This window comes from Monosiga brevicollis, genomic scaffold (genome assembly GCF_000002865.3).
Source record: "Monosiga brevicollis MX1 MONBRscaffold_39 genomic scaffold, whole genome shotgun sequence".
Classification (NCBI taxonomy): domain Eukaryota; class Choanoflagellata; order Craspedida; family Salpingoecidae; genus Monosiga; species Monosiga brevicollis.
In genome coordinates this window covers 74,398-96,105 of record NW_001865076.1, presented here as the reverse complement: position 1 = coordinate 96,105, position 21,708 = coordinate 74,398, and the positions used below count along the sequence as shown (strand labels likewise).

Below are 21,708 nucleotides of genomic sequence, written 5' to 3'. Positions count from 1 at the left end.
CCCAAGAACCAACACCCCTTGCAGCCGTGTGCACTTGTGGAATTTAAAAGCCAGATGCTGGCCCGTTGAACGCTGTGTGATTACATAAGTGTGCATTGTGTGTCGATGGATGTTTCGTCCATGCTCTAGGGTGCAGCCATCAGTCAACAACAAGAATACTTCCCAAAGAGGCGACGGTAGGAGTGATCTTTTGAATCATTGATTGAAGAGTGCAGTCCATACAAACAAGGCTGCAGGTGGTAAGACTAACCTAAATAAACACGCAAAAAGACCAAGGCAACCACGACCACCAGTGCGGCACGACAAAGAGGGATGATTGAACGAGCAGAAGGCGACAACAACGACGAGCAGAGAAAGAACGGGAAAAAAAACAGTCGACGATCGAGTGTACACAAAACAACATCAGCCAGGACGAGCAGTGTCACAACGAAAACGGCACAAAGCAGCGGGAAGAAGAGAAAGACTTGATGGTCTGAAAAACCCGAGACGTGATGCTGGAAAGACCTGAAGGTGAAACATCCTCTACCAATCGAGTTCGACAGGATAGTCACCAGACAGACAAGCTATACGAACGAGATTGTCAAAGGCGTGAGCGAAAACGGGGTTGGCTTGGTATCAAGACATTGTTTGCACCAAACTGCATGCGGAGGAGATGGACCCTACCGGTGCAATGAGCGGGACCCTGCGGGTCGGCACTGACGGCCTTTTCCAGCACAGCACTTTTCAATCCGTCAAGAGACAGGTAGGCAAGCGAATCAGCCCCAAAGTGAGCTGCCATGTCCTCCACGGCCATGCGGTTGGCAATCAACTCCTCCCGAGTTGGAATGTTGATGCCCATGTAGCACTGTCAAAAAGAACAGAACAAAGACGGATATCGGAAAGACAAAAATACTACGTGAGTATGCTGCGTTTGCGACGACGCGGCATCATCAAGCTTAAAAGCAGCAACCCAAGCCTTACGGGATATTTGAGAGGCGGGGAGGCAATGCGAATGTGGACCTCAAGGGCCCCAGCCTGGCGCAGCAAGTCAATGATGGGCCCCATGGTGGTGCCACGAACTAGCAACAACCAGATAAAAGGCCAAGCGAGGGGTAAGAGAGGTCAAAAGATTAGCCCACCCACACGAGCGTACTCAAAATCAAGGCGCAATAACCGATAAGAGCGTGGCGTACCAATAGAGTCGTCCACGATGACAATGCGTTTGCCTTTGATATTTTCCGTGATGGGAGCAAATTTCTTCAGGACGCCCAGCTTGCGCATGCTGACACAAGGCAGGATGATAAATATTGACACAAAGATGAGATGAATTGCGCGCGGCTGAATGATCTCGTCTTCTCGTTGGCATCACAAAGCATGAAAGCTTCCGTACCGATCGTCAGGCTTGATGAAGGTGCGGCCGACGTAGTTGTTTTTGCTAAGGACCTCGTTGTAGCCGATGCCTGCCCAAAGCAGCAGACGCAAGATGTAAGTGGCTTCGAGGGTGAGGCTGATTTGCAACACTTGAACAGGGCCGAGATCGCCGCGTACCCATGGCATGAGCAAAGCCAATAGCAGCAGCCGTGGCCGAAGTTGGAACGGTCGAGACGACGTCGGCCTCGATGGGTGCCTCGCGTGCAAGCCGTGCTCCGCAGCGCTGGCGCACCGAGTGGACCATCTGGCCTTCCAAAATCTGGGCAAGAAAGAGAAACAACACGACAGCAGAAACATGAATGAGGTGCTCAAGTGTAGAGCAGCGCGGGTCGGGCAGCTTAGTCGAAGCTTGAGTGCTGATATAGGATCATGGGGGACGTACGGATTCAGGTTGTGAGAAATAAACGTATTCAAAGATGCAGAAAGCCGCCGGAATCTCGGACAAGTCTTGTGTTGAGCTGGCCGCAGACAAGGTGGCTTGACGGGATGGAGGGCGCGAGGAGCGCGAGGTGTGGCGCAGAGCAGTTTGATCCGGCATGCGATTGACGCGGGGCACTGTCAGAACAGAGGTCAAGCCATCGCAGTCCAGGCGCACGATTTCGCCGGGCAAAACCTCACGAACGACCTCAGCGCCGATGGCACTAAAGCAGCAAGTTTCCGAGGCCACCACCCAGGCGTTGCGCTCGACACCGCGAAGGCGACCAACACTGAGAGGGCGGTTGCCTGTGGCATTTTCCGCGATACGAAAGCAAGAGGGCAGTAATGAATGGATGGACATGAATGTGAGCAAGTGAATGTCAGCAAGGTTCTGGTAGAAACTTAGCGAAGACACGGTAGCTGCCGTTGCTACTGCTGCAAACATGGAACGACTGACCAAAGGGATCACGAACGGCATACACGGAGGTGTCGCAAAGAGCGACCAGAGAATATGCGGTGGCCGCCATTTGCATAAAGCTTTTGAGACGAGAGGCAAAGTCAATGCCGTGGACGTGTTCGCTATGGGGACCTGCTGGAGGCGAGCAAAGAATCTATGGCCACCGTTGGATGAACGGCCGCGTGTTGGGCCGAGATGAGAAAAGTGATTTCAACAATTTTTTGAGGCCAGTGTTCCGCATCAAGAGAGGCACGAGGCGAAATAGAATGTCCAGGCTAGCACTACCTGAGCAATAATTTCCGAGTCGGAGTCGGAGCTCAAACCCACACCATGTTGCATGATGCGCTGGCTGAGACTAAGTCGGGGCGAGGCGTACGCGCGAGAGGGGACAACGGATCAGGGACGAGGCGTCGAGTGAGGGCCGACCATGGCGACCAAGATTGGGTCAGACACGTACGCATCGTGATTGGTCAGCTGGCCGTTGTGGGCAACAGCAATGTAGTTGCCAGTCAATGTCTTGAGAATGAAGGGCTGGCTGCAGCTGAGAGTGGAGCCACCTGACGAAGCACGTAAGCCAAACCGACATGTGAGCCTGCCTGGCACAGTTTAAGCCTCGGATAGATGCTTGGGGATGTCAGAGCATCCGGGACCAACGAGGAATACGAGGGGCAACAGACCGGCTGTGGCATAGCGATTGTGACCAATGGCCATGTTGCCTGTCAAGCCAGATAAAGTCGCGGGACTGAACACCTGAGCATTTCATGGGGGGATGCATCCATGTCGGAGAAATGCAGTGAGGGCGTCAGGTTGAAAAGGAAGGAGAAACACGCTCGGGCTGTGCGAAGAGCAGTTGGAGGGGGGCGGGGCGGGTGTGTGCTTTCGGACCTGGTCCACAAGGCCAAAGCCTTTGTGAGAACGGAGTTTTCCATCTGTACCGCTGGTGACCATGCCAGCGCTCTCTTGTCCTCTAAAACGAACAAAAAAAAAAGGCGGGCCGGTCAGTCAGAAGAATGAAAGAGCGCGGAAGCGGGAGTGAGATCTGAGACTGAGGGTTGGCATCGAGCAGGCGGCAATAACCATACCGATGTTGAAGGCCGGAGAGGCCCAGCGACGTGATTTGAGCGACATCAATATCGGGCTGGTTATCGGAAGTCTTGGGCTCGACGTAGCTACAACGCGCGGAATGGTTAGGATTTGAGATCAAAACAGGGCGAGAGAAGGATGGTTGTGGGGTGGACGAGCTCAATCAATGGCATCAATCGACGTACATGCCAAAGACGCCACAGGCTTCGTGCAGATGCTCCAGCTCCAAGACCATGATGCTGGCGTCGAGGAAAGTTTACAAATTGAAAGAAGAAGCAACCTGTTGAACCGACTCTACGCTTCAAAGCGTTGCTGCACGCTACGGCAAACAACGACGCCGACCGAAAGGCAGAGAATGGAAAAAAAAAGCGCGGGAGATGGGGGGAGTTGAGCCCAGAGGCGAGGGAAGGAAGACGGCAAAGGCAAAAGGAGCGCAGGGAGAGCGCAGCGAAAAGGAGAGAGAGAAAGAGGGAGAAGGGGAGGACAGCAGACAGAGGAGGAGGGAGGAGAAGAGATGACACAGAGCGGGAGAAAGGAGGCAGGAATAGAGCAGAGGGAGGACGAAGAGTGCAGAAGAGGGCAGGGGCAGGGGCAGGGGCAGGGGCAGGGGGCAGAGTGAGCCACGTGCGAACAAGTCAACAAGCCGCGCGCTGTATGATTGTGCAAGACTCGCACGGTTGACGGGCGGTGCGGTGCTCAAGGCGAATCAACACCCCTGCTCAACGGGACGACCAAGCCCTCTCTCACTTTCTCGTTCCAAGTATGCATATTGAGCCTGTACTGGTGCCTGGTCTCGCTCGCCGCTGCCGAATGGCGCTGCCGTTTCCAATACACACACACACACACACACACACACACACACACACACACACACACACACACCTGTTGAATCGTAAAGTGCGAGTGTGTGTGATGTTGTGTAAGAGCAGAAGAGAATGTGATCAGATGTCGATTTTCAAAAGAGATGGCGGATTATGTTGGTAAATAGTCAGAGATGGTTGTAAATTTGATCAGACATACCCTGTAAAACCAAGGCAAACGTAGAGAAATCCATGCGTCAAGATCACGTGTCAGAGGAAGAGAACAACCAGCCATGACAACCCAGAGAGAAAGGCCAGTCGTTGTCATCAAGTTCGGATGGAGGGTGGCTTGCACAACCAGTCCGTAAGTGTGAGTTCGGTCACACTATCGCTTAGCCGGGTCATTCCCCCGCCGAGTCTCTCATACACATGACCGACCGACCGACCGACCGACCGACCGACGGATCTGCCAGAGCACTGGAAAGGGGAAACGAGACGGGGACCAGACGGGGACCAGACGGGGACCAGACGGGGACCAGACGGGGACCAGACGGGGACCAGACGGGGAGAAGACGGGGAGAAGACGGGGTTGAATTGGATGAGTTTTGACCTTGTGAGACAAGGCGGATTTAGGAGAGACCACACTTGTGTGACACGAACGAGGCGAGACGATTGATGAGAGCTGCTGTGAGACGAGACGGCTTGATGCGATACGACTCGACACCGACCTGAAAAGGAGACGAAAAGATCGATTGGACGCACGGCACACAGCTGATCTGGGTTCAAAAACTCGCCAGCTGGTGGCTTTTGAACACGCCCGGCGATCAGCATGACCGAACTTGGGGCTTTGGCCCTGAATCTGGGCGTGGCCTTTGCGGCCATGCAGAAGGAGGACCATTCAGCGTCAACTCGCCCCATTCAGGCGTTGTTTGACAAGGTGGCTGCCGATCTCCAACGCCTCGATCAGCTCGTGGCTACTTACACCCGTGATGTGCAGGTTTGTGTTCGATGCCACATTTTTCTTTGGCCCGAGGCGATTCTGCTCTCGGTGCTCCAAGCAAAATGCGAGAACAGGTTGTCCGGCTCCATCTTGAGACGCGTCACCGTGCCTGATGCTCCAATTGTTTCATGCCTGTAGCATCTTGCTCGCTTGACGGGTCACCACCACTCAGACCAGAGCCTACCGCTGCGTGAGCGATATGTGATGGAGCGCCGTCTCCAACATGGCGCAAGGGACGCCTCTGAATCTGCGCTCGGCCATGGCCACCCAACTCCCACAGGTGTGTAATGAGAGCAAGCGAGCTGTGACTCCCAGTACTACCCGTGTGCTGCAGAGACTGGCCTGACTAGCACCACACGCACGCACACACTCACACTTGCCCGTGCGCAGCCCAGGCCCAGGGGATTCAAGCCCGGCTCGACGCCACCGCGACCGAGGTGGCCAATGTGGAGGCCCGTCTCCTAGCCCACCGCGATCACCTTGACATGTTCTACCAAGATGCTGAGGAAACCATCAAGGTACTTACTTTGTGATGATGTACCCCCACCGCATTCTGCTTAACTTTTTTTTTTTTTTTAACCTCGTTATTTTTTTAACCTTTTTTTTCAACCTGCTGTTTGGCATGGCCTGACGGGGCTAATCTTAGGTTCACCGTGATGCACAGCTGGCGTGTCCAGAGGTCATTCAGCACAAGGCCAAGACAATTGAGCAGGTGCGCCCGATCATGCCTGCTGCCTGATTGTGGGGCTCTCTGGATCTCTCTGGATCTCTGTCTCTGTCTCTCTTTCTCTCCCTCCCATCTCTCTTGAGGAAAGAAAAGCGCCTTGTATGCACCTCGCAAAGGGGTCGCAATATTCACGTGATCAAAATGTTGGTGTTGAAACAGGTTTTGCACTTTCTTTGCTTGCTGCTGAACGAGGTCCCGCTCCAGGACCGGGACCGTGAACTTCAGGTGATTGTCGAACCGACCCGAGCTTCTCCTTGACTTTTCACGTATCGTCTCTTCCAAGGGCCGCTAACATGTCGACCTTTTTTAACCTTGCCCGCCTGCAGGCCCGACTACAAGATGCCTTGCAACGACAGTATGAAACCCCGACGACGCCAGTCACGGATGAACAGGACCTCTCGTCATCTCTTGTCATGTCCAGTGCTGCACCCAGCCCCAAGCGTGCTTGCACGAATGGAACGCACACGTCGCCCTCTCTTCCGGTAACTAACACCGCAACCAACATCAGGGCCAGCCGCCCCGAGCTGGTACGGCCCGCCGCTTCAGACAGCAAGCAAGCCGAGACCAACGAAGCGAAGGACGAGACGGCTGTGCGAAGCGAAGATGAGGACGAAGCTGCTGAACGACCCAACCCCAAGCACGCCTCGCTTGACCCAGAAGACGACGCGCCCGACGACATGACCGCCAACCGCGACGGCTCCTCCCTCGAGGTCGAAGACGGCATGGAACTCACCTGCCCAGAAAAAGCCTCCCCATAATAGGCTTCCCTGTAACATGTCAATCATTATTTTTTTGAACCCCCAAAAATCTTTCCTTGATCACCCTTGTGCCGTGGCTTTACCCAGGCCTTTGCCCGCTTCATCAGTCGCACCCCCTCCCTGCCCGCACCCCCAATCCTTCCACCCGATCCCGATCCCGCACAGTCCCCATTGACCATCTACATGTGCACCTGTTGACCTTTACCCTTTCAGACTTGACTTCCCTTTGCCCCTTTGCTTTTGACTTTGTTCGACTTTGCATTTGTCAGCACGAAACATCCGTTTTTAGCACACACACACACACACCACACACACACACACACACACACACAAAGTGATGGCACACGTAGCTTCGTATTGGGAGCAGATTTACGTGTGTGTGTGTGTGTGTGTGTGTGTGTGTGTGTGTGTGTGTGTGTGTGTGTGTGAGAGGGCGGGCGGAGGTGCAGAGTTGAGAGTGAGGAGGGAGGCGAATTCATTTTTCAACTGGCTGATTGAGAAGACAGAGTGTCCCGGTGTGGCTGCGTGTTGAAGCTGGGGCTGTGGAGCACAAGCACGGCTTTGGTGACAAGGTTCATGTCAGAGGACAGGCTGCTGGAACTCCATCACCGAGGGGCAGCCGGGTGAGCGACTGTTCGGTTGTCTTGACCAGTGGATGGAGACTGGCTAGGCCAGGTTCGCGTGTGCTACTTGATTGACCGCCTATCGTGACCAGCAATCCTGCCCCTCCGTCGTCATTGGCAAAGCGAAAAGAACATCTTGTCATTAAGTCGCGCTTGCACCGAAAACCCCAAAGCCATCAGAGCCACCATGGTGGACGAGTCGATCCCACCTCAGCTTGACTGGTTCTTTGAGTTTGGGCCTCACAATGCAACACCGCAACTGCGCCAAGGCCGTGCCCTGGCCCTCGTTCTTGTCCTCTCCTCGCTCAGCCGCAGCGGTGAGCTCGATCGATTTCGATGCATCACCGGTCAACCCACAAAAGAGCTGCGGGATATTTTAGTCTTTCTTGCTCACAGTGCCTTTCCTGTGCGCTCATACTCGCTTTTTTTTTTCACACACGGGTTCCCTTAGATCATCGCCTTCTCGGACCCGTGGGGAAGCAGAATCAGACATTCGCCAGCGACCAGCGCATGCGGGAGCTACACAAATACGTCATTACCCCGCTGCTTGCAGACCTCGAGTGCGGTCGCGCCTACGCAGGCGGGTGGGATGGCCATCAACCAGCCTCAGACAAGTGGATCCCCGTCCAAACCTGCGATCGCCATCTGCTCTCCATGCTGGCAAACCAGCTGACCAGCACCAAGCGCTCCCGCACGGGTCGAAGGCAGGCCGGTCCTGCGGCGGAAGACCAAAATCAGCCTTCCACACTTCACGTCCGTCGCCACTTGCGGAAGGCTTTCGCTGAAGGCATTCTGCACCACGTCAAAGCCATGCTGGAACCCCTCGACAAAGTAAGCCAGTCTGCCACCACCCCCGCCCCCCCTCCCTTGACCCAACCCAGCATACGCCAAGCACTAATCTTTTCTGCGCCCCGGGGCGTGTGCTTGCTGGTAGAAAGAAAACGCCCGTTTGCTGGCCCAGCTCGTGGCAGCCTTGTTCTCAAAGCCGCTCCTCCGATTTGTTCTTGTCGAGGAACCTGACGAGGCAGCGCTTCAAACAGTCTTGGATCACCTCTATTGCTTACTGTTAAGCCTGGATATGGGCCTTCCCCAGCGACGGACAAGGAATCAGGTGTGCAAGGGTCCATGCCCGGCCATGGCCGGCGATGAGGGCCTGCGGGCCGGATTTGCTTCCTGGGGTCTGGCTCTCAAAGTGACCAAGACCTCTGCGGGATTCCAAACCATGTACAAGCCTGTCCATCGGCCCGATGCTGGGGCAATCCCCAACGAGAAGCCAAGTGTCTTTCAGGATGACCATTTTGAGCTGTTGGAAGACCCTGAAGGCTTTGCAAGCCCTGAAAAGGTCGGCGCCGTCTTGGACGCCCTCAGCCTCAACATCAGCGACATCACGTCTTCTTCACCTTTTTCAAACTCGGTTTTTTCAAACTCGGCGGTGCCACAGGACCATGTCGATGCACTCACCATGAAAGAGCTCACGCCTTGGCTCTTGATCGGAGCGGATAAGCCCGAGCAGTTCTCAAATCCCGAGAACCCAGAGCCTCTGGCGCAGCTCAGCGACCAAGACTTTGTGACTATTTCAGAGGCTTTGAGAGCTTTCGTTTAACCTTCGTTGATCAAGCCACAGCTCGTGGGCGATGAATCAACGGCACTGTCAACTGCGTTGAATCTAAACAATCGATTATCAACCCTTTTTGAAACGCTCACACCCCCAAGAAGAAGGGAGCCCCCATCTGCTGGCTGAATACAGCAAGGGCTATGTATCCATTACATTGTCCAGTAGGCCAGCACAGCCAGAGCCAGGTTGACCGAGTAGGAGGCCACGCACACAATGCAGGTCACGTGCAACCGAGCGGCGAGAACCCAAGCCAGATAGAGGCTAGCGCCGGTGGCCAGAAGGCTTGCCTAGAGGATCGATGCGCAGGCATTCCGATTGTCAGCCGACATTGAGCATGGTTTTGAATCACGCCGACAGTTGACACGGAAGAGAATAAAGAGTGGCTGACACGTTGGGGCCATTTGGCACGAAGAAGCTGCCGGCGTTGGCGTATGGCGTACCGGAAGCGCGAGCTGGTGCACGATGTTTGCCCAGGTGCCCGGTTGAGCGTCAATCCCGCACAAGCCGTCCATCAGCATGAGAATGTAGTACGGAAGGCCAAAGTAAGCGTTGGATAGATTGAGCGGGCTGTCGCGGCCCAGTAACGGCTCCAGCAAACCTGATGGATGCACCACATGACGGGGCGGGGCGGTCATGACAAGCGTGCAACGTGATACATGGGGGTGTTGACGAGGGCCCGAAAGCAGGTCACCCCAGATGATCGAGCAGAAAGCAGTCTCGCCAATGGTAACGGTTTAGAGACGGAGACGCACCAAATCCAACGGCGTAGGGCGAGGTGAAGGCGCGTGAGCACGACACAGCCGAGCTGACATCACACCAGGCGCGGTACTTGCCCGGCGAGCGCCGAGCCGACCGGGCCACATGCAGCGTGTACACGCACAACGCCAGGCCAAGGGCGCTCAACGCAACCACCACCAAGTCTATCATGGCGCCCCGTTGTCGCCCGTCTCCAGCGGCTTCAAGAGCGTCAAAGGCGTCGAGCGCCGCTGCCGTTCCATTTGAGAGAGAGAGAGAGAGAGAGAGAGAGAGAGAGAGAGAGAGAGAGAGAGAGAGAGAGAGAGAGAGAGAGAGAGAGAGAGAGAGAGAGAGAGAGAGAGAGAGAGAGAGAGAGAGAGAGAGAGAGAGAGAGAGAGAGAGAGAGAGAGAGAGAGAGAGAGAGACAGAGAGAAGTGTTTTTGAGCAGTTCATCAAAGCAAATGCCCAGCTTTGTGTAGCTACATGTCAAGTTAATGCAGAAATAAAATGCTATAAGCTTAGTACGTGTTGAACTAGAAAAGGAGTTAAGGTCGCATTTTGAGAAAAAGTTGATACCGCGGTGGAATCGCATCGGACTGAAAATTGGTGAGCCGCCACCGCCTCCGCAACCCAGTTGGGGAGGGAGCAAAGAGCAGACGGCCGCACCGCCCGGGGGGAGGAGCTCTGGAAGGGGTGCAGGTCTACCGAAGACCGGTGAGCATGGTGCTGGAGATTGTGGCGGTGAGTGCGTCGATGGCGCTGCTGAGCGCTGCGCTGGCGCTGTGCGCACGCCGACCCAAGTCCGAGCCATCGGCATCAAAGGCACAGACCGATCCTCGGCAACCGACTGCCGTGACCGCACACTCAACCTATGCCGAATGGCAAGTGGGGCAGCCAGCCCCCGCAGGCGCGCAATCTTCGTATGCTCAATGGCAAGTAGAGCAAGCTGACAGCGACAGCGACGATGAGAGCGTTGCCGTCAAGGACTACGAGAAGTTTGTGCAAAACTCGAGCATGTTCGACTCGCTTCGGACCGTCAATTCGTCGGAGATTGACTACGAGGATGTGATTGCCGACTGCTTTCCCGATCTGGAGGCTGGTGTTCAAGGTGATTATGACAACACGACAAAGATGGAACGGGTCCTTTACAGTGAGCCGGACCCCGCTCCTGCAGCCACGCCGGTGGCAAGCGTGCGCCGCAAAGAGGATGGAAAAGAGGAGGATGATAGTGGAGATGATTTTGAAGACATTGACCAAGTCGTTGGATCCGGTTCCGCCCGGCCCCGCGCTGCCACGGCCTCGTTTGGCACTCCATCGGAGCAGCTTGAATATCGGTCGAGGGCAACAACGGACGCCGTGCGCTCGCCCAGCAGCCCTTTGGCCAAATCACAGACGGCGGCCATTCCAAAGTTTATCCCGGGTACTGCTGCGGCGCAAGCGCGCCCAAAGAGGACTGCACAGACAGCAAGGACACCTCGGCTGCCTATGACGGCTATCGAAGCGCTCGTGCAAGCGGCACTGGTCCACGAAACCATCAACAGGGCCGTTGCCAACAGTATCTTGTTCCATGCGATCCCTGGAGCCTTTCTCTTGCGGCGCAAGGAAGATCCCAAGGGTTACTGGGAGACTGCGCTGGTCATGTCCATTCGCACCAAAGAGCCAGAGTCACACCTGCATCTCATGTTAACGCGGGAGCACGGTTCATCTGATTTTCATCTTGGTGATTGTCTCCTCCCTGGTTGTGCGTCTGTGCTGGATGTACTTCGCGCCGTGCGCCCTGGAGGATTGCATAGCAAAGCCATGACGAGCCCCATTACGGTATGTGCAGCCTTCTCATCAATCGCTCAGCTTTGCCAAGCGCACAGCTGTTTGCGCTCACCCCCTCATTGGACTGAATGTGAGGGTACACATAGGCGGTCATCCTCAATAATCGGCGTGCCATGCCCGTATCAGCACTTTAAATGCCGGCACAGCAGTTTTCTGCCGGATGGCCCCTTTTCTGTGGAGATTGACGATGGCGCTTTTGCTTTTGCTTTGGTCGTTTGTGACCGATGGCCGTGTAGGAAAGAATGGGGACGCGAGAAGCAATTCGACAATCGCGTCCCTGTGTCATTGATATCCCCCAGGACTGACGATTGTAGTAGAAATATTTGATCAACTACAAAACTCTAAACTCTGAGATCGAGAATCTGGCAGGTGCTTGTTGACCCAGCCGGACTTACGAATTGGAGGGCCATTGCTTAATGGAGGTGAGACCATCGACGATTGCGCCCACGGAAGCACATGAAGGGATGGTGTCCAACAATGCCCGACTCTGCTCAGCAGAGATGCCATGGAGTTCGTGTGCATAGCGCGGCGGGCTCACATGATAGGTGTTGGTCTGAAGCTCTTGAAGCATTTGAAGAGCAGCATCAACTTGCCCGTCCTTTGACAAGCCCAGGCTCTAAAGCCCCACCCAGAAAAAAAAATGAATAAGAAAGTCATGGTTGGCGGGAGAGAAAGTGATACGAGAGTTGAGTTGTGAGCAGGCAAAGGCGCGAAAGGGAGTAAATGTGGCCGGCGCATACCTTGACCAGCGTGGCCACAACGTCTTGCGGGCGGCTTTTTAAAACGGTGTAGGGTATCACCGCGACGTGCTGTTGCTGCAAGATGGGGCATACATCATCAAATTGGGCAACCAAGACGTGCTGCTGCGCTCGGGGCAGCCGTGACCCAGGCAACTACGCACCTCCAAGGTCTGAAGGGAACGCCAGATTTCCAACATTATGGGGCAATACGATTGACCAATGTTCAAGAGCGCTGCAGTCGTGTTCTTTGCCTAGACAGAAAAGAGGATTGCGTGTTTGCTGTGAGGTCAACCGCGATCATCACAAGCTTACTCTGCCTCGTCCTTTTTTTCTCTCTTTCTTCTGTCGTTGCCCAAGGCTAGGAAATGATTATGTTGGCACGAACCGTTGTGGCTCGCAGCCAGCCGGCGCCGTGAATGCTATGCGCAATCTGCCAAGGTTGCCGCACAACGTGCACAATGTGGCGCTGCACGCAGGCATTGGGGAACCACGAAAGCAATGAGACGAGGGCAATGAGGCATTTCCGAGAGAAGAAATCAAGCCACTTGGAGCACGTTGCCCTAACAGGCGTGTGCTCACATGGGTACAGATGGGTGGGAATTCAAAATTGAAGTTGACTCGAGGACGGATGACTTTGATCACGCGGATCCGTGATTGGAGGCACTGCTGCGTCAGCTTTCTTTTTTCCGAGGGTAGGAGCTTGCCTTGGCGGGAGAGATCAGGGAAGGAAAACAGATAGAAAGGAAAGGGAACAGATAGAAGAAGATGAGGGTCCAGGCATGGAGCAAGTGCTGGTAGAGCACATCACGCTACATGGGTGGATGGACCCGACAAGCAAGCCTTGTGTCAACAGGATAGGAGAGGGGAGCACACACCGTGGAAACAGCGCCGACATGAGGATTCGTCAACGTTGGAAGTGTTGCAGCCGAGCAGATTGGCATAACGGCACGGATAGGCCCAGAGGATGGAGCCGGGTCGCGTCCGGAAGGTAGCACAGCTGAAAAGGTCCGAGTAGCTTGGAATGGATCGAGTCTGGATATCTGAGACGGAAAGGGCTCGCCAGGCATGATAAGGTTCGAGGATGCTAAACTGGTTGGGCAGATGCTGTAGAGACTTGGACAGCGCCGTGCTCCCAGTCCGAGCAACGGACACGGACAAAATGCATGCCACCGAGCTGTGGAGGCGGCCAGCATCAAAATTAGCAAGTGCTTGGGTACGTCGGGTGGAAGGGTCGGGCAGCACAGCGGAGGAGGCTGAGCCGTCGGTGGAGACGCATACCTGCTCGTGTCGAATGGCTCTGACTTTACAAGCGCCGAATCAACGTTCGCGATGCCAGTTCCCAGCAGCACCAGCAGCACCAGCAGCACCAGCACCAGCTTCAGCCGCCGTGTTGGCAAGGCCATGCTGCATCTGGCGTCGTTTTTCCCCGCGCCTAGGCCTTTCAATCGGGGCCTGAAGTGCCCCCGCCAGCGCTGCCATTTGATCACCGCAAGTCCGCCAGCGCCAGCCGCAGAGACAGAGCCACGAGGCAGAGAGTGAGTCAAAGTGCGCTCGTCGTGAAGAGGGCAGTCCATAGGAAATTCAGAGAAGAAGATCAAGTTCAGACATGCTGCATGCTGTCTGACGATAACCGAGCACGTCGAGCAGCAGTGCCGTCTCTGGAATCTCTCTCTTCAATCTCACTCTCTCTTATTCCCGCTGCGTATCTCTGAAACCTCTCTCGCATACATTCGCTCTCTTCTTCAAGCTCTCTTACCCTCTCATAACCTCTCTGAGCTCACAGTTCCACCTCACAAAACCTCTCAAATTCAATCCTCAAACGCCTCAAACCTCTCAACCGCTCTCTCTCTCTCTCTCTCTCTCTCTCTCTCTCTCTCTCTCTCTCTCTCTCTCTCTCTCTCTCTCTCTCTCTCTCTCTCTCTCTCTCTCTCTCTCTCTCTCTCTGTGTCGATGTCAGATTTTTCTTGCACGCTGCAGGTGAGTTGTGCTGTCGGAGTTGTGTCACTGCGCGCTGACACCGGCTGAGCCCCATGTCGCCTTGAAGCAGGTTTACTGCTGCTGCTGCTGCTGCTGCTGCTGCTGCTGCTGCTGCTGCTGCTGTCTTTGGGCGGATGGGGCGCTGGTCTTGTCTTGTACTTCTCTCTGGCTTTGACTCTGACTCTCCTGTCCACTCTTTGTGCCTCTCTCTCTGTGACTTGTGCTGTCGTGTTTTACGCGGCCAGGTGTCATGTGTCTTGCTGGCTGCTCATCTTCATCTGAACACGCCTCCTCATTGATCTTGCAACTGTACATGGTGTGGGTGCTTTGAACAGCAGAGACGACGCCAAGATGCCGCTGCAACGTGCTTGGCGGAACCAGTATTTTCTGCTCCGACATGGCCAGAGCCAAGCCAATGCCCAAGGCCTCATCGTCTCAGGGCCGCAAGGTGCGGGTCGTGCTCTTGCCCTATTCGCACTCTGCTTGTGTAACGGTCACACAGCATATAGCTCATGCGTGTGTCTGGCTCACAGGCCTCGAGCCGGAATATGGCCTGACTGAGACGGGCAAAGAACAGGCCATTGCTGTACGTTGAGCCCATCGCACCCCATGTTTCACCCGGCGTCACCTCATATCGCTTCCCCTTCCATGCATCTCGATGCAACGGGGATGCTTCTTGGATCACCTCGCCTTGCGATAGGCAGCCATGCGACTGAAGCGTCAGGTGCGACGCGTTGAAGACGTCATCATTTACAGCAGCGACTTTGCTCGCGCTCGCGAGACAGCGCTCTGCGTCGCTGCCACCCTCAAGCTTGCTGAACCCAACGTTGATCAGCGCCTAAGGTACTGACTGACCTCACTCCTCCCATTGTGTTCACTGCTTGAGCCACACAAAGCCATTGCGCTTCCTCTTCGGCCCAAGCAAGCATTCGCCATATAACGCTCTTGATCATGTGATGCTCAACTTCTGGATTGTCCGTCGACCTCTCGATCCTCCACCCCCCCCCGACAGGGAGCGCTTTTTTGGAACTTTAGACCTAGGTCCCAGCCAACATTACGAGGTATGCCATCACCCTCCTCTCCTCCGCTTCTTGGCATGACCACATGTACCATCGATCGCGCCAACCGCCTGCGAGTGCTTTCTGCCTCTCATCCCCGCCTCCCATTAAACCTCACTGCAGGACGTTTGGGAGCATGACGCTCATTCGGCCAGCCACACACAATATGATGTAGAACCACTGGAGAGGTACAGCCGCCACTCCGCTGTCATCCATGCTGTCTTGTAGAGGGCACAGTTTCGAAATGATGAGCATCTAAAAACCGTCTCACCAAAGCACTGGCCTTGCCAACCCTGTAGTGTTGTGACCCGCATGTCTGCAGTGGTCGAGCACTGCGAACAGACACATGACAACGCTATCGTAGTGCTTGTGGCCCACGGCGATCCCTTGCAAATCCTACAGACCTGGTTCCTGGACGTGTCTCCCTGTCTCCATCGTCGCTACGCCCACCTCACGACTGGCGAGGCGCGGCAGGTATGCATCATGCACGCGGTTGTGGAGGATCGAAACAGGCACCATGTCAAAACCTATGGGGGCAGGCAATGAAGACGACCGACCAGCATATGGCACGGAATGAACCTACACAAATATACTTTGGCATGACTAAAACGCATCAACTTGCGGCGAATCAAAGGCCATCCTTGTTGCCTGGCTCGTATGCCGCGCTATACTCACCTTTCCGTGCGCTCGTTTTTCCCGTTTACACTCAGGTTGTTCGGCACACCGCCTCGGGCTCCAACGAAACCATCAAAATGGATGTTGATGAACGCAATACAGATGGCAATCGCCGCACCTCGCTTCTCGCCAGCACACCCTCAACTCGGGCAGGATCACCTGCAGCCCGTGCCTCGCCCACGCGCCGCGCCTCACCACCACGAGATCACGAACCTTCCCCCGCCAAAGACGTGCCCGTGCCCCCAGATTCTAGCAGACCTTGGCTTTTGGTCGGTGCCGGTGCCGTCCTCCTGTCCCTTGGGGCTTTGGCATGGTGGGGTCTACGACGCCGTGCTGGTCGACTATAGTCCATAGCCGGCACCCATTCCTGCCAGACTCCGCCCTGCCCCCTCGTTTTTTTCCCCATAGCTTCGCCCCTTAACTAGTTTTTCTTTCTAAGTTCTGATCTTCCGTCCCGCCACCTTTTTCCCTATTTTTCCCTTTTTTTCCTTTTTTTTTTCCCTCCCACTCCTACTGCTCGATTTAAAACTTTGTTCACAAATCCATGCCTTCTGGGCACCACCTTTCGATCGACAGCCATGTCCTCAACGCTTCTCCTTTATTCAATGCGATATCGCTCAAATCGGCGTTTTACCTGCACATTTTCAACTCGGTCATGGGTCTGCTGCCACATCGACACAAGCGATGCCCGCCGAAATCATCTCATGAACGAAATAGAAAAGCGGCAAGGGTTCGTTCATTTTTTATTTGGAAAAAATAAAGGTGTTCCACCAACTTGTTTTCTGAATCTGAGCTGAGGCAGATAAGAGGAGGAGGGGAACCAAGCATACTCTGGCTGGTCATTCTTTGCTATTGTACCTGTCAGTGGGCAGGTATTGGGGATAGCATGTATTCATCATAACCAAGCCTTGTAATAATTCAATATCACTTATTATGCACGATAATTGACTGGAGACGGGAGCGCTGGGAAAAAGAGGGCTGCTACTGTTACTGGGGTGGGCGGGCGTGTGTCGCGCGGCTGGTTGAGCGCAAAAGGGGCTCCGGGAAAGAGGGCGTTTTGGGCTGCTTGTTTCATGGCATAGACAGGTGGCGTGGCTAAACATAGCAGCGGTACAGACCGGTGGAAAGCAGCTTTTTAACATGAAAGACAGGGAGCCCCAAGACAGGGGACAGGCAGAGTTGGGTTTGCATAGGTGTGGCTAGCATGGCGTCAGCCTCTTTTAAGCTGGTGCAGATTTGAGCAATTGAGAGGGGTATGGCGTTGGTGTATGGGTGACACGACGAGCTCGCTGATGGGATTGCAGGGTGGTGTGTTGAGAATGAGAAATAACGACTTGGTCCCTATTGGATTTCTTGTTCCTCGTTCGAAACAAGAAAGACAAGAAACAAAAAACACATTGGATGGAAGACCATCTTACAGTGTCTCATGTTGTTCACAAGTCAAATAAACAGTGGCGCAGCACAGCTGGACGCCTGTGGAAGAGTAAGCAGTTGCTGCTTAGGCATTTTTGACACGTTTGGCCGCTGGTCCGCCATTGGCCTCTGCACTGGACGCCGTGGTACTGGCGGCCCCTTGCTGCTGTTGCTGTTGTCCAGTAGATTTGCGCGGCTGACATGTATCGAAACGCACACAGTTTCACTCATGAATGAACCAGCCGGATACCCAGATCCACTGCTGCAGGAACGTCACTCGCGCACATACCGGGACTTTGAAGCCATACTTGGGAAGTAGTTTGTACACGCGCTCACTGCAAGACGGACGGAACAAACCAAACAAAAAAACAAGGGTGTGAAAATTGTGCGTAAAAAGTGACACCATTCCTTCATCAACTCCGAACTGACGTGAGTTGCTCGCAGTGTGATTTAGCTTGCTGATAGGTTTTCGTGACGTTGGCCAACGCCAGCAATCCATTCCGCACTTCTGCATAGCGCGCAGCCACCTTACTGGTGGGCACGGCGTTTTCTACTCAGAAACAGGCAGGTATGGGCAACAGACAAGGTCAGAGACGAACCAACGAGCCAACTTGGGTGTGGTGTAAAAAAAAAAAAAAAAAAAAAAAAAAAAAAAAAAAAAAGAGGAACGAAAGACCAATCGACATCTCAGAAGCACTTGTGCTTTGAACGAGCATCCCATCTGGCAACATGTCTCGACGTACGAAGGTTGAGCGTGGTCAGTTTGTTCTCGACAAACTGTTGAATCTTTTGATCAACGTTCTTGCCAAAGCTCTTATTGATGGCAGCGCTTTGTAGCCGAACTGGCACTTTAGTGCCCGCAGCAGTTGACCGGCGGCTCGACGTCTAACATCATGCCGCATTGTGTGAGACAGACATGGAAAAGAGAACAAGAAGCCACCATAAAAAGTCAACCCTTCCCAGGAAAAAAAAAAACATCATCGACAAGACAAGGGGACGTACTAATTCCGTGTGGGCAGAACCAATCGGTGTAGCTGCGGCCGATGTTGCTGTGGTACGACCAGTGGGCTTTGGTGTGGCAGGTGTCGATGGTGTGGCCGGCGTCGATGCCTTGGTGGCAGCTGCACTGCCAGCTTTGCTGCCAATGCCACGTGGTGTGCCTTTAGTGCCGGCCTTGCCCGTGGCCTTGGCCGCTGCTTTCGCAGCCGCCTTGGCGGCCTTGGCGGCGGCTTTGTCCGCGGCTTTGTCCGAGGCCTTGGTCGCAGCCTTGTCAGCGGACTTATCAAGTCCTTTGGCAGCTTTGCCAGCAGCTTTAGCGGCAGCTTTGCCAGCGCCCTTTTCCGCACTCTTTTCCGCGGCCTTGCCAGCGCCCTTGCCCTTGCCCTTGCCTTTGCCAGATCCACGGGCAACACCGGGCGTGACGGGCGCTTCATTAGCCTTGTTCGCCTTGTCCTTTTTGCTGCCCTTGGCTTTGCCGGTCCGCCCGCTAGCTGGCGTGGCAGCGGTTTGTCCAGTGGCGGGTGTTGGCGCCACGGGTTTGGGAGGAAACAGGCTTTGTGCTGTTTTGGTGATACCGAGTTCGGCCTTGAGCTGATAAATCTCATCCAGCTCACGCCGTACCGCCTCCTCTTCAGCGATTTGTGTGGACGTTCGGCTGAATAGCTGCCGCAGCTGAGCCTTGCGGCTCGTCTCGTGTTCCACATCGTATCTAAGAACGGAGAGGGCGTGGCATGCATGTCACAACCAGCTCGGACGACAATCACACATTTTCCTCCACTGCTGGCCCTCAAAGTGCCATCAAAGTTGAGACTCACTTGTAAATGCGTTCAATATCATCTTCGGGCAGCTGACGGTGAATTGCGAGCTTGTTGACGCAGCTATAGTAGCGGTGCTTCAGCTCTTCTAGAGTGCGATCCGGGAGCTAATGTCGGCCCCATGAAATGATGAATGAGATAAAGAACCGACGCGAAGCAGAACAAGAAAACAAGAACACAGGCGGGGGGTGGGAGGGGCGAGTGTCTTTGAAGAGACAAGGTGAATTTAAATGAAAATCACCGCAACGCTTTCAAAGCGAACCAACTCTTATCCAGGGAAGAAAGGACTGCACAGACAGGGGAAAAACACAAAAACAAAAACAAAAAACAGTGTGTTCGCATTGACGCACCAAAGATTTGACACCTCGGAGCTGATGGTTGTAGCGATCTTGAATGATCACAAACCGGCGGTCGTAGCGTTGGCAGCTGGCAACCACAAGCAAACGGCTTGGTGAGCAGGTGCTTTCAAGCGCGAGAGATTAACATGCTGGGTTCTGAAATTTTGTCGTGATGTGCGTTTCGGAAGAGGGCCAGGGGTGAGAGGACATACAGCTCGAAAAGAAGGCGCGTTTCACGCTCGTTCCAGCCCTCGGCCTTGAGACAAGCTTGATAGTCGGCAGTGGTAAAATGGGGGATTTTAAGGGAGCGGTTGAAGGCGGCAAACGCATAACCGTCCACCACGGGCTGTTCCAGATCATCCTCCTCGGCACCATCGAGCTCCTCGTCCTCGGGGTCTGACAATGTGGGGCCACCGTCATGGAGTGCGTCCTGGCCAACCCGTCGTCGGCCTCGACCCTCGCGACGTGGCTGCACTTGCCAGTGGAACAATATCAGCTCATCCTGTTGAACGGACCCCAATCGATCAGGTGTGAGTGACACAGGCTCAGGCGCAAACAGCAGAAGAAACCACGGCCTACCCCGCGCGCCGGATTTTTGAATCCCTGCATGCGCCAGCGGCGCGCTTGCGTCGTTTTCCAGGAGCCAATGGCCGAGGCCGACAGGCCATTACTTGGCATGACACATACTCTGGACGGAAGCGCAGGGGTGGAACGATTCAGTCAGACAGAGTGTGCTGAAGCTGGTCTCAGCCGAGGCACGCGTTTGGTAGCGAGCGACGCCTTGCCCTCATCAGCATGAACAAGAGAGTGCACCATTTGACGAAAACGCACAACAAGCATGGTCAAGCAAGACACTTGCTGGCCCAAGCACCTCAAACTGCCCAACTCAGTTAAATCCACAGGAAGAGCAAAAACAAAAAACAAAAAAAAAAAAATTCCCCCCAAAAAAACCCAAGACCCCTGTCTCGCATCATCCAGGGGCAGAACCGGCTGGATCTCAAAACGTGGGACTGACCGGTCTTGAATAAGCTGCATTTGGCGCCGCATCTCTAAAAGGGCTTGCTGGGGATGGACGGTTCGGCCGCCGTCGGGCGTGTAGGTAAAAACCTCCTCCCCGCACACCGCTTTGTCGATCGTCCCCTCTGTCGCGTGAAGATCAGATGCCTCATCCATTTGCGCATCCAGACCTGCATTCGCCTCCCCGCGGCCAACCATGCCAGCCTCTCCATCCATGCTATCATCCATTGCCGTTGTCGCCACCGGCCCAGCGGCCTCGGACGTGACTGCCGTTTCCGCCGTTTTTTCCGTTTTTTCCGTCTCGGCCATATCCGTTCGATGTGAAAGTGTGACTTTGGATGCATTTACCGAGTCTCCACGAGTCTTCAAGTCTCGAAGCAGACTCGACGCCAGCCATTTGGGGTGCTTGTTACGAGCAGTGACGAGCAGGCAGGATGGCTGATGATGCCGATGTCTTGGCGGCTCAAGCGATATCAAGAGCAAAACGGCACTCTATGTATTTGAGGATGAAAAGATTTTCAACGCTTCTGGTCCCTGTGAAGACATTTGCTACTCGTACGACTTGCACAACTCGAACTTTTTCACAGGCTACTGTCGCTGCAGAAGGTTCATTAAAGAGAACGGCGAAACATGCTCTGAGGTCTTTCTTCTTTTGTCCGTGTGTGGTTTGCCGAGTCTCACCGTGGGTCTGCGATGTGCAGCTTGACAATGACAACTCGGTCTGCTTGTGCTTACAATTTATTTTGGGATTGAGGTTCTTTTTCGGCCAGGAGAGCCAGCCAACAAGGACGAGCGAGGTTCGTGCCCAGCACAAAACACAAAATGAAACCGTGCCCGTTTGTTGTCCAAACAAGCGGGATTACTCGTGGGTTCCGGGCTAGGCGCTGGTGGTGGCAGCTGCGCCAGAGGCCTGCAGCTCGGCAAGCTGCGCTTCGAGGGCTTCTTTGGCCCGAGTCAGTTCGCGCACGCGATCAATCACATTTTCGCGAGGCTCAAACTCGCGCAGCCAGCGAAGGTAGTAGGCACGCCACACAGTCAGCACGCGGATGCTGGGATCCACTTGCAACACGGCGTTCTGCGACAAGTTTGGATAATGAGGTGCAGCGAGATTGTATCACAGTTGTTCATCCAAAGCTGTGGTGCTCCACAGGTGCAGGTGCAGCGCTTACGGTGGGGGAATACAGGATGTTGGTGTAGCGCACGCGATCCTGCAACACTTGATCA

General features: G+C 54.6%; 7 protein-coding genes across 7 annotated transcripts; 3 read left to right on the top strand and 4 right to left on the bottom strand.

Annotated features, from left to right (window-relative positions):
- Positions 1 to 522: 522 nt before the first annotated feature.
- Positions 523 to 3,602, bottom strand: MONBRDRAFT_29823 (uncharacterized protein; the record flags this gene model as incomplete). Its single annotated transcript, XM_001750264.1, has 14 exons — positions 523 to 563; positions 664 to 844; positions 961 to 1,058; positions 1,173 to 1,261; positions 1,370 to 1,439; positions 1,528 to 1,669; positions 1,793 to 2,133; positions 2,285 to 2,438; positions 2,570 to 2,639; positions 2,742 to 2,841; positions 2,962 to 3,034; positions 3,170 to 3,251; positions 3,367 to 3,453; positions 3,553 to 3,602. 14 exons carry the CDS (start codon positions 3,600 to 3,602, stop codon positions 523 to 525), a joined length of 1,578 nt encoding a protein of 525 aa, XP_001750316.1.
- Positions 3,603 to 4,996: 1,394 nt separating this feature from the next.
- Positions 4,997 to 8,878, top strand: MONBRDRAFT_34515 (uncharacterized protein; the record flags this gene model as incomplete). Its single annotated transcript, XM_001750301.1, has 10 exons — positions 4,997 to 5,164; positions 5,306 to 5,447; positions 5,558 to 5,685; positions 5,814 to 5,879; positions 6,221 to 6,604; positions 6,740 to 6,845; positions 7,003 to 7,167; positions 7,727 to 8,106; positions 8,288 to 8,617; positions 8,717 to 8,878. 10 exons carry the CDS (start codon positions 4,997 to 4,999, stop codon positions 8,876 to 8,878), a joined length of 2,031 nt encoding a protein of 676 aa, XP_001750353.1.
- A 161-nt stretch (positions 8,879 to 9,039) lies between these two features.
- MONBRDRAFT_29821 (uncharacterized protein) lies at positions 9,040 to 10,078 on the bottom strand (the record flags this gene model as incomplete). The annotated part of the gene is made up of 3 exons (XM_001750263.1): positions 9,040 to 9,177; positions 9,331 to 9,488; positions 9,643 to 10,078. 3 exons carry the CDS (start codon positions 10,076 to 10,078, stop codon positions 9,040 to 9,042), a joined length of 732 nt encoding a protein of 243 aa, XP_001750315.1.
- Positions 10,079 to 10,345: 267 nt separating this feature from the next.
- Positions 10,346 to 12,694, top strand: MONBRDRAFT_39103 (uncharacterized protein; the record flags this gene model as incomplete). The annotated part of the gene is made up of 2 exons (XM_001750300.1): positions 10,346 to 11,443; positions 12,593 to 12,694. 2 exons carry the CDS (start codon positions 10,346 to 10,348, stop codon positions 12,692 to 12,694), a joined length of 1,200 nt encoding a protein of 399 aa, XP_001750352.1.
- Positions 12,695 to 13,038: 344 nt separating this feature from the next.
- On the bottom strand, positions 13,039 to 13,595 carry MONBRDRAFT_12418 (uncharacterized protein; the record flags this gene model as incomplete). The annotated part of the gene is made up of 2 exons (XM_001750262.1): positions 13,039 to 13,366; positions 13,471 to 13,595. The coding sequence occupies 2 exons, from the start codon at positions 13,593 to 13,595 to the stop codon at positions 13,039 to 13,041; spliced, it is 453 nt and encodes a 150-aa protein (XP_001750314.1).
- A 210-nt stretch (positions 13,596 to 13,805) lies between these two features.
- Positions 13,806 to 15,773, top strand: MONBRDRAFT_29818 (uncharacterized protein; the record flags this gene model as incomplete). Its single annotated transcript, XM_001750299.1, has 8 exons — positions 13,806 to 13,894; positions 13,976 to 14,169; positions 14,505 to 14,617; positions 14,672 to 14,755; positions 14,870 to 15,012; positions 15,182 to 15,230; positions 15,351 to 15,415; positions 15,527 to 15,773. 8 exons carry the CDS (start codon positions 13,806 to 13,808, stop codon positions 15,771 to 15,773), a joined length of 984 nt encoding a protein of 327 aa, XP_001750351.1.
- A 1,627-nt stretch (positions 15,774 to 17,400) lies between these two features.
- MONBRDRAFT_39102 (uncharacterized protein) lies at positions 17,401 to 20,793 on the bottom strand (the record flags this gene model as incomplete). The annotated part of the gene is made up of 10 exons (XM_001750261.1): positions 17,401 to 17,511; positions 17,605 to 17,650; positions 17,745 to 17,865; positions 18,059 to 18,200; positions 18,318 to 19,023; positions 19,130 to 19,236; positions 19,480 to 19,555; positions 19,680 to 19,969; positions 20,047 to 20,155; positions 20,483 to 20,793. The coding sequence occupies 10 exons, from the start codon at positions 20,791 to 20,793 to the stop codon at positions 17,401 to 17,403; spliced, it is 2,019 nt and encodes a 672-aa protein (XP_001750313.1).
- Positions 20,794 to 21,708: the final 915 nt, after the last annotated feature.